This window comes from Myotis yumanensis, unplaced genomic scaffold, assembly GCF_028538775.1.
Source record: "Myotis yumanensis isolate MYYU_CA2020_CCGP unplaced genomic scaffold, mMyoYum1.0.hap1 SCAF_4, whole genome shotgun sequence".
Lineage (NCBI taxonomy): Eukaryota > Metazoa > Chordata > Mammalia > Chiroptera > Vespertilionidae > Myotis > Myotis yumanensis.
Window position 1 is genome coordinate 104865323 of NW_027223755.1, and position 10983 is coordinate 104876305.

The following is a 10983-nucleotide window of genomic DNA, read 5'->3' on the forward strand; positions in this document are numbered from 1 at the left end:
GATTTGCTGGTGGATTGTGGATTGAACAGTGTTTGTGGAGAGGGGGAGGGGAGAGAGAGAGAGGTGAGAGAGAGAGAGCGAGAGAGAGAGAGAGAGAGAGAGAGCACTAAAGAGGACTCCAAGGTTTTTGCCTGAGAAAGTGGAAAGAAGGCTGTCTGCTGTCTGCTGTCCGCTGTCCGCTGTCATTGGCTGAGACGGCTGTGGCGGTGTGGAGCCACCCGTGTTGTCACCAGCCTTCCCATCTGTCTGCTTTGCAGGCTCACAGTAGGGATGCAGTTGTGACCATGGGACATGCAAGCCAAGTGCCATGTGTCACTTCTAGGCAGAAACTCACGCCCTTTCCTGAGATGGGGCCTCTTTTCTCCGGGCCCCATGAGAACAGGTCAGTGTGTGAACCGTCCAGATCTGCGGGGGCTCTACGGCCATACCACCCTGAACGCGCCCGATCTCGTCAGATCTGCAGGGGTAGCAGCATGACCCAGCGGTCCCTGCTGGTGAGGGCGACGAGGAGGAAGTTGGTTGGGGACTTGGCCATTTGAGATGTCATTGGACGCCAAGTGGAGGCATCACCTCAGTGGAGACACTAACACGTGTGTCCCCACCCGACTGTGTTCTGGGGCGGGTCTCCCTCCCTCGGAGCTTCTCGGGGACCACCCAGGACGTGGGGCCCTAGCCAAGGGGCGGTGTGGGACAAGGCTGGCAGGTGCAGTGGGAGGGAGCAGGTGAACAGGGATTTGAGCCCCTCCCCTCTTCCAGAACTGGCCCCTGGTAGAAGCAGGATGGAGAGAGGTCCAGAGGGAAGGGGGCACAGCAGACAAGGCAGAGGGGCTGGAGGCTCCACGCGTGTGTCCAGAGGCGACAGGCACGGACCCAGCTGGCTTCCTGCGTGTACGTAAGTTGTGATGGTGAATAAAAGACTTGGGACAGTTGGGAGGAGGAATAGTGAGCTGTGATGAGCTGAAGGCCCCCAACACCAAACCACCCCACGGCCACCAACAGGGGGATGGAGGAGAGAGACTGGGAGGGCCTGCCCTGCCCTCCTCCCCTGCCCTCCCCAGGGGCCGAGGCCTGAGAGCCGGCCCGGGGCCTGGGCACAGAGCTGCCTCCTCCCGCCAGGGCCTCAGCAGCTCCTAAAAAGAGCAGGCAGCAGCACCATATGTGCTCCTGCCGCCTCCGGCTATTTCGGGCAGCCCTCTCTCGCCTCTCCTTCCAGCTCCCCAGGCCTGTGCGTGAGTGTGTGTGCATGCGTGTGCGTGAGTATACGTGCATGCGTGTGTACACGTGTGCATGTGTGTACATGTGCACGTGTGTGTTTCCCTGTTGCTCCCTCCGTGGGCCTTTGTCTCTGTCCATCTCCACTTTCTGCCTCCTCCACCCCCCTCTGTCTTCCTCTCTCTGCTCGGCCCCGCTTTCACTGCCTGCCTTTGGGGTCCGCTGTCTGACCTCACTCAGCCTTTCCTGGTCCCTCTCAGATTCCGGGAGCACCCTCCCGCCTGTCTCTCACCCCCACCATGTCTCCGTGCCTCCTCTCCCCGCGCCAGTTACCATCTCTGACCCACTCCCTGGGAGCCTGGGACAGGCCGAGCCCCCACAGCCACTGTCCCACCCCAGGCGTCCGGCTCGGCTTCCTCCAGCCCCACCCTTGGGTGCAGACCTGCACCTACAGCTGAGTGACCCAAAAGTGGCGAGGGAGCACGGCGGCCGCCCAAGGCCCAGGCCACGCTCCTGGGTGGTTCTGGGGCAGAGAAAGGTTTGGGAAACGTCAGATGGATCAGAGCTTCCCCGCCTGGTGTCGCCTCAGGGACGGGCCTCGGGAAAGTGTAGGCCAAACGGTGTGTTGGGGCTGCCTTTCTCTGGGAGGGGGAACCCTCGCTTCGCCCCAGCCTCACAGAGCCCCAGCTGCAGGGGCTTGTCTAAAAGGAACCGGGTGGGCGAGGGGGGGCCTGGCCTCCACTCCTTCAGGTGCTGGAGGAAGCAGGGGCATCCTTGCTCCGGCCTGAGCAGCAGCGACTGTCCTTTCACTGGGACCGGCCTGGTTCTGAGGAAGCACCTGTGACACGGCGATTGCCCCAATGGCCCCAGTGCTGCCCCCTCGCCCCTTTCACGCCCCGGGCAGTTTTAACCCTGCAGGCCTCCCCCCCTGACGCTGGGCTCAGCCATGTGACTTACATGCCACTTGCCCAATGGGATGTAAGCAGAGGCCTGAAAAGTGCCCGCACAGCCGGGCTTGCTGGGGCTTCCCCGGCTCGGACGCCACATGGAACGTGCCGGGCTAGCCTGTCGGAGGGTACGAGGCACAGGGCCTAGTGGCCTCCACCACTGCAGCCGACAGCCAGCAACCGTCACACGTGTGAATGACCCAGCCCAGAGCAACTGACACGGGTGACCGCAGACTCCGGGGCTGAGTGAATTCACGCCGCCGTGTGCGCCCAGGGTCTGGGCTGTGGCACCGTGGCAGGAGCGAACTGAAACTCCCGCCTCCACTCTCAGGACTCGGCTCCTGTGAAGCTGCCTCCCCTCCGGTCCCGGGGCAGGCATGTGACCAAGGTCAGCCAATCAACACAACTCATCCCTACGTCAGTCCAACCAGAACCTGTTCTGGAACTTTTGTTGGAAACGTGGAGAGGGGATCCCCCTTTTCTGCTGAAGTTGCTGGGAGACAGGAGGTGAGCTCAGAGCTCCCAGGGACAACCACGGAGAGCGCACTGAGCAGGGAGCAGATGGGCGGGGGGCGGCGGCAGAGCCCAGTGCTGGAGAGAGACAACTCTCCCAACAGCACTGCTTCACCCAGCCACGCCCCAGCCCCGATTCTCCCATCAGACTCCCACTAGGAGAGGCCACCATTCCCTTTTGGCTTAAGCCCGTTTCCAGTGGGCTTCTCTTGCTTGCATGAGTCCCGGTGTCCTGGCTAACAGGGTCAGATCCTTTTGGGACGTCTGCCCAGCCCCAATCCATTCCGTGGGCTCAACAAGGTTCTGCTCCCCTCTCACAGGACGGGGTTATGCAATCCTACACCCCACTCCCCGAACAGAGCGACCGCCCCATGGCCATCTGCACACCCGCCATCCAGGCACGTTCGCTCTCAAGACCGTGAACCAGCAGACATGGACCCTGGGGGCTGGGCGTCCGAGTCTGGGCCCTGCACGATTTTAGTTGGTGGCTTAGACCTGAGGGAGGGCCTCACCCCGGCCCCGGGGCCCAGGTGGCCCTGGCCCCGGCCCCCGAGGGTGGGGATGCACATTTGCATGGACTCAGTGGGCAGCTTCCTCCTCAGAAACTACCTTATTCTTACTTGGGCTCAAGTCTCCTCTGTCACTTGAGGCCAAAAAGAGTTTAACCACCGCAGTCCTGCAGGCAGCAGGGAGGTCACGGCACCCCCGGTTCCCGGAATTTAAATAGGGCTGACCACAATGCACCCCCCAGCTCCTCAGTGTTCCCCTGAACACTCTTCTGGGGGCAGAACAGAAGAGCAAGGAGGGGAGAGAGAGCGTCTGGGCGTCCCTGAGGTGCAGGCACACCGCAGATCCCGCCTCTCCCCGAGCAGAGGCCCGAGCTGTCCTCCGAATCCCAGATGCTTTCAACAGAGTCACTGACCCCTTGCTAAGTGCCTGCTCATCCACATTCCGGATGTGGCATCATGTGAAATGGACCGAGGCCTGCCCCACAGAGCCGGCAGCCAAGCAGGGGAGGGGTAATAAAGAGGTTAAATGAGTGTGATATGTAGTGGGCAAGACAGCAATTAGGGTGATGAGGGGAAGAGCTGGGAGCGGAAGTGCTGGGGGGTGGGGCGTGTCCCTGAGTAGAGAAAGGAAGTGATCTGACTCCAAGGCTTGGCGTCTGAGCTCCGGTCTGTGGACCCTAGCAGGGGCAGGGACCCCAGCAGGGGCAGGGACCCTGGGACCCTGGCAGGGACAGGGACCCCGGCAGAGGCAGGGACCCCGGACCCTGGCAGGGACCCCGGCAAAGGCAGGGACCCCGGCAGGGGCAGGGACCCCGGCAGGGCAGCTGCTGCTCCCAGAGGAACCCAGGCACAGTGCAGACAGATCTGCCAGGTTTTTGAGAAAAACTATAAATCCAAATGTTCCTGTGAAGTGTGTCCATTTTCAAATGTTGGCAGCTTATTCAAAGACACTGTAAACACTGCAGGGCCGAACAAGCAGGCAGTCCAGGTCTGACCCGCAGGCCACGGGTCTGCACTTCGCTCACAGGTCAGCCCTCAGCGAGCGCCATGGACCAGCACCAGCCAGCGGGGTGCCTGCATCACCTGCTTTAACCCCATGAGGCATCATGAGGCAGATATTACCTTCCCAGCCAAGGAAGCCGAGGCCCAGAGAGGGCAAGCCCCTACCAGACGCCACACAGCAGTGAGTGGTGGCCTGGGGGCTGGAGCCTGGGCTGACCCCGCGATGCCCGTGTCCTGTTGTGTTCTGCCACCTCCAGCACCCGGACAGAAAGCCACCAGACCCTCATTTTCCACACGGAGAAAGCAAAGACCAGAGAGAGCGTGAGTCACTCAGCAAGTTGACATTGGAGCCTGGACTTGAACCTGGGGCCCATGACTCCTGGTGCAGGCTGGTCCCAAGGAGGCCTGCTGGAGGAGCGGGAGCGGGAAGGGATTGGTTTGGGTGGTGGGGTGCAGCTCAGCACAGCAGGCCCTGGAGCTCTGGAGCCTTCTGCCCGGTGAGCATCCCACCTCTGCCGCTTGGTGGCTGTGTGACCTTGGACAAGTCCCTCCCCTTCTCTGTGCCTCGGTTTCCTCATCTGGAAAATGGGCATAACCATGGCACCTACCGCACAGGTAACACTTGTCGAGGGCCTAGAGCCACGCCTTTCACAGTCGGAATCGTCACCCACCAGACGCTCCTAACACGAAGCCCAACCAAGCCCAACTGATGTTATACCAACACGCTCCAAAGCACCGAGGCCTCCTGGCTGGGGACATCGTGTGTCCCCACCCTCTCGGAAATGTGGCAGCATGCTTAGAGGGAGCGGGCAGGAAAGCTGGGATTTTCTGAAAAGAAAGAGGGAAGCAAAAAGGTGCGGAGTTGGGGAGGACTGGGGGGTGCCTCCTCCTGAGTGGGAACGGCCCTGCCCGGCACTTACTTGGTGCCTCAGTGGACGGAGGCCCCCGGACGGCCCCCTGACTCATTGTGTCATAAGAAGACACTTAGAGCCAGGGAAGGAACTGGACACAAACTGTCAGAACAACCAGCAGCATTCCTCCCACGAATGTGGACTGAGCACCTACTGTGTGTCAGTGGGAGCACTGCCGAGCCAGCGGGAACAATGAGATAAACTCTACCCCACCCTCACGGAGCTGACGGACAACACAAAACACACAGACAAGGGCCGTGAAGGTCAAGTCCACGGTGGCAGGTGCTAGGAGAAAAATCCAGCAGGAAATGTGTGGGGAGATCAATGCTGATTCCGGTGCTTGGAGAGAGCTCAGCACTGGCTTAAAGAAGTTTCTAGAAATAGCCTTGTGCCATCTGAGGGAAGAGCATTCCAGGCAGAGGAAAGGGCTGGTGCAAAAGCCCTGAGGCCAGTCTGCCTCCTTGGGGGCCAGTGTGGCAGGAGCTGGTGGCCTCGGGTGGGGGTGGGGCTGGGTGGAGAGGGAGCTGGGAGAAGCTGCAGTCAGCGGCTCTGACTCCAAGTGAGAGGAGGCTGTTGGAGGGGGGGCCCAGAGGAGGAGCAGGATCTGATCCTGGCTCTGGTGGGTGCAGGAGGCTGAGGGGCGATGGCCAAGGCTGGGAGGCAGCTGGGGGCAGCACAGAGCGCATGGGAGATGTGAGTGGCTCAGGAGGGCAGCACGGAGGAGGCCGGGCTCACACACCGGCAGGGGCTGGGCACTTGCCCTGCACCATCCCACGGATCCTCACACCCTCACACCTGGGACAGGGGTGTCTGCTCGACCCCCTTCCACAGGGGAGCCAACGGAGGCTCTGGCCCAGCCACACTGCCGAAAGGAGGCAGAGACTGGCCTTACACTCGAGAAATCCCATCCTTTACTCGATAGAACGGGCACCGCTGCACCATCGCAGGGAAGAGAGAGGTCTAGGGCCCAGTCAGAGCGCCCAGCAGCTGCTCCTGCTCCCCGAGATGGCCTCCTCCTGGCCCCCCAACCCACCTCCCTCCAGCCAACCTCCAAAGTCCACCTTGCCCCACCACCATCCATTCCTACCACCATCTCCTCAGGATCAAGTCCAGCCTCACCTGTGCTCCCAGTTAGCACCTCACAGCCGCCACCCCATGTCCCTCCCCCAGCCCTACTCTGCTGCGCACCCCCAGACCGCCTGCACCCCTAGGCTGCCTGCACCCCTAGGCTGCCTGCACCCCCAGACCGCCTGCACCCCCAGGCTGCCTGCACCCCCAGGCTGCCTGTGTCTGCACCCACCCAGCCCTTCGAGCACCCAAACCGGGGAGAACGCCATCTGCGTGCAGGGCCGGGGAGTCATGTGGTGGCCACACCTGCCTTTCCCCTGTTTGTGAAGGAGGCCCATGCTCCTGCCTGGAGGAAGAGGGGTTGCTCTGGGGTCTGGCGATGGTGTGGTTTAGGACTGGCTGGTGGGGTCCCCTGTGAGTGCCTTGGGGGTTCCGTGTGGGGAAAAGGCTTATTAGATTCCCTCGTGGCTGCCCAGAACGGGGAGAGCACAGGAAGAAATTACCGACCAGGCATTTGAGAGGAAGGAACATTTAGCAGCTGCTTCTCACAGACAGGCTGGGATTTCATGGTCGGTGTTTTCATTCTGGTGAAGGTAAAATTCCTTGTAGTTTCATGGGCCGGAGGGAATTTGGTCCTCAATGTTCTCAGGGGTGGGGAAAGGGGGGCGGGGGGTCAGGACTTGGGGGGAGGGGAGGATTGCTGGGGCATTTTTTCCTCTTCAAGTAAAAAATAAATTAAAAAATGGTCACAGAACCCAGAAGAAAGGTTGTCATAGCAACAAAAGTTTGGGGCCAGGTACTTCCTGACACGGCTTCAGGACCACAGCGGTGGAGGGGCAGGATGCGGGCGCTGTGGACCAGCCGGGAACCCGTCCAAGCTGGCTCGGCCCCGCCACGTTTCTCACCGGCACTGACAGGCTGATAACTATTTTCCAGGCTCTTGGGAAGGAAAATTGTGATTTTCTGGGAGGGGTGATCTCTCGCCAACAGTGATGAAGGGAAAAGAAAAAATGGTGGGTTTTGTTTATTTGCCCAACAAACTAACCATTCATGATTCTACTGAGGACCAGGAGTGACCCCCCAACACCACCCCTTCTCCGACCCCCAACTGTACTATTATCTCTCCTTACCACTTCCCCCGGATTCCTCTCTGCCCTAAGAAGAGAATTCAGGCCCCAGGCCAGCTGTGAGGCCTGGACCGAAACCTCTGAGCCTCAAACTCCTCATCTGAGAAATGGGCACCGCAGATGCGCCCGCCTCACAGGTATGGCAAGCGTTCAACGAGCGAGATGCAGCAGGTGAGCAGCTCTCGCTGCGCCTGGGCACGCTCGGGGCTCAGTAAATAGGAGCTAACGTTGTTTTTAAATGTGGCTCCGTTAATATTTTTTAAACGCTCAGGCTTAAGTATCCTGTGTCAAGCCCTAAGATAAGCTACATGGCTGAGCAACAGGGGAATGAATGCCTGCAAGAGTTTGGACTGTCATCACCAGGCAGAGGCCGCGAGAGACCTCAAACAATGAAGAGGCTCCGCTGGCGGCCAGGACCAGGACATCCGTGGGGGCAGGGGCAGGGGCAGGGGCGGGACACAGGGCTGTGTACAAGGGAAGGAGAAGCCTTTGGGAGGTGGAGTGATGCGGCCGGGGCAGACCTCACACACCTTGGAAACGGGGCCCTGCGCTCAGAGAAAGGTGTGTGGGGGCACGTACGGCACAGAGTGCAGATGAGGACGGCACTCAGGAGGCCTCCGAGGGAAAGGTGGGGTTGGGCTGGTCGGAAGGCACGGATGCCTTTTGAGGTTCTATCATTATTATTATTATTATTATTATTACATCCCAGAGTAAAACTTCAAGATGTGCGTGTACAGCAGAAGTGAGTCTGATGGGGTGAAACTGGTCAGGGGCCAGGCTCTTCTCAAACACTGAACGTCTTTGGCAGACAGCCAGCATCGCGAGCAAGCGGGGCACCCCCACAGGTGAGACAGAGCAGGCAGCCCCTCGAGAGCCCTCTGGCTCGTCACCCCGGCCTCACCCAGCAGCATCCTGCAAACTGGCCTTAAGCACTACTGTGCACCACACACTCCCCTGGGGACATCCTGTAGGGACAGGGACAAGAAGGTAGTGAGCCAAGGCAGGCCCCCAACAATTTCAAGTTGTGCCAAGTGTGATGAGGACGACAGCGCTGGCGATGAGATACAAAGACCGGCGTCCAGAGGCCTTCTCTCCAGAGGACCCTGCCTCCCGGGCAGGCCAGCAAGTCCCCTGGGCCTGGGGGAGCAGCAGGGGAGTGGGGGGAGGGGTTCCAGGCAGGGGGAGCAGCCTCCTTTCCTTTACTGCACCTCTTCCCGCTGACCTGTAACCAAGTAGGCCAGCGGCTTCTGCAGGACAAACTACTGGCCATGGCCCCAGTGCATCCACACTGAGTCACATGTGACACCATGTCCACGCAGAAGAGCAACGCCTGCGAGAAGGAGCTGTAACCTTGGGGAGAGAGGTCAACTCACTGCGGAGTTCCCCCACCTGGGACTGGACGGTGCAGGGCGGTGTGGACCGGCGTCTGGCACCCCCGCTCAGACAGCGTTCCCCTGAGCTGCCTCGCCTCCCGCCTGCCTGGGGCACGCACCTGGCCGGCTGCGGTCCGCGCACAGGAGGGGTATGAGGCCGTGGGAGCGGCTTGATCTGCCTTCTGAAAAGTCACACACACCCCAGTTCCGACCGAGCCGCACCCCGCCGCCCCGCTTTCTCAGCTGCCTTCTTTCCCTCCCGCGACACTAGGGCCCACGCGGCTGCCCCAAGCCCCACGCCCCACGCCCCACGCCCTTGCTCCCAGCCGCGTCTGCGAGCTGTTAGTGCGGCTGGGGACGGGGCAGAAGGACTCCCCGGGCTCCCGGCTCCGTGGACGCGGTGGGAGAGGCGGCTCCCAGCCACAGTCCCCGCACCCTCCCCGGGCGGCGGGATGGGGCGGGAGGGAGGCACCCAGCGCCCCGCGGAAGAAGGGGGGCGAGCAGGGAGAGTTCTGGCGCGGAAAGGACCCGCGTCCCTGCGACCCGCCGCCGGGTGGGTCCTCGGGAGACGCGCCTCCCTAGGGCGCGGCAACGTCCCCGAAGCCTTCCGGCGCCCCGAAGCCTGGGGCGCTCGGCCCAAACCCTGCCACGGAGGGGCGTCCCGAATACCAGCCTCCTCCCCCTTTCGGCCCGGCGCGCGCTCCCCGCAGGGGGCGTGGGGCCGAGCTCTGCGCAGCGCCGGCCACCGGTGCGGGTCCCTCGCCGCCGGAGCGGGGAGCGGGGAGCGGGGAGCGGGGAGCGGGGAGCGGGGAGCGCGGCCGGGACCCGCGCCTCCGGGCCGCGCGGCGGGGAGCCGGGCGCCGCGCACTCACCGCGCCCGCCGAGCTCCTCCTCGCACGAGTACCAGATGCCGGTGTGGAAATTCCTGAAGAGGAAGCGGTCGTCGCCCGTCTCCCAGCTGTAGAGCTCGCCGCCGGGGGGGCCGTTCCCCGCGGCGGCGGGGGCGGCGGTGCCGTTGGCCGTGGCGTTGGCGCCCGAGTTGGGGCAGTTGGCGCGCCCGCCCTGGCCGCAGCCCGGCTTGGGCACCCGCTGCGTGCCCTGGCACCAGTGCGTGGTGAGGAAGGCGGTGGTGGCAAAGAGCAGCGCCAGCAGGTTCAGGGCCACGGCCACGAGCGCCCGGCCGCGGCGGCTCGTCTTCATGCCGCCCGCGCCGCCGGGAGCTCAGCGCGCGAAGTTGGCAGCCGGCGCCCCGCGTCAGCGGCCGCTGCCCGCCGCGCCCGGGGGCTGGGGCGCCTGCGATCGGCGGCGGCGGACGCGGCGGGGGCCCATGCCCCCCCGCCCGAGTGGGGGCGCGGCGCGGGGGACGCGGGGGGCGGGCGGCGCAGCGGAGAGGCTCGGCGCGCCCGGAGCCCGGAGCGTGAGTGCACCTCGGCGCGGAGTCGCCGGTGCCTGGCAGCGGCCGCGGCGCAGGGACGCGCGCCCCTCCGTGGGGAGACACCTGCAGGCGGCTGGCGACACTTCAGCGCCCGCCCTCGCGGGGAGAGGGAGCGCCCCACGCCAGGCGCGGGCGGGGGACCGGGCGAGCAGAGCGGAGGGTCTGGGAAGCCGGAAAACGCCAGGTCAGGGGCTGTGGGAGAACGAGGCTTCCCAGGGGACGCGGGGCAACAAAACCGGCGGGAGGGGTCACCCTCGCAGACCCAGAAAGGGCCTGAGCTGCGGTTTGCCAGGCTTCGCACAGACGGGAGCTGCGGGACCCCCTGGAGGGAGGCCTTATGCTGGTCCCGGAGTTGCAGGGCCGCTCAGGAGGGTGTCCCCGCAGGAATGCAATGTTGCAGAGTCCAAGGGCCGTGCTTCCCCTGGGGCTGCCAGCGGGGCCTGAGCGTGTGGACCAAGAGGAAGAGCTCCTCCGGCAGGACGAAGCTGTCAGCGGGATCCCTGGCGTGTGTGGAACAGCGGGAAGAGTGGCAAAGAGGTGCCCGCACAGGATGCCACAGGTTGGGTATGATGAATGGGACTCCCCCACACAGGCCATCCCCACCTGCGATCCAAGGAGGTCCCTTCTGGACAAGAAGTTGTAGTTACCAGGCAGATGCCCTGTTGCTGGGATGGGGACAAAATGGTCAAGATTACTGACTTTGGGGTCAGGCAGATTCAGGGCTTGACCAGCCGTGGGTTTTGAACAAGTCACTTAACTTCTTGGAGATGTCACACAGGTGTGCAGTCTCTATAAGAAGGAGGATCTTGCTGCTGAAATGAGATCATGCCTGTAAAAAGCACTTGGCACATAGTAGGTGCTTAATAAATGCTACTTGTTACCGTAT

At 62.8% G+C, this 10983-nt stretch overlaps 1 protein-coding gene across 1 annotated transcript in view; it reads right to left on the minus strand.

Moving 5' to 3' along the window:
- GSG1L (GSG1 like) overlaps positions 1 to 9862 on the minus strand; it is a 181580-nt gene extending 171718 nt beyond the window's left edge. Inside the window, exon 1 of the mRNA XM_070411636.1 lies at positions 9535 to 9862. Within this exon, the coding sequence (XP_070267737.1) occupies positions 9535 to 9862 (328 nt within the window). The remainder of the gene's footprint in view (positions 1 to 9534) is intronic.
- Between the last annotated feature and the right edge of the window lie 1121 nt (positions 9863 to 10983).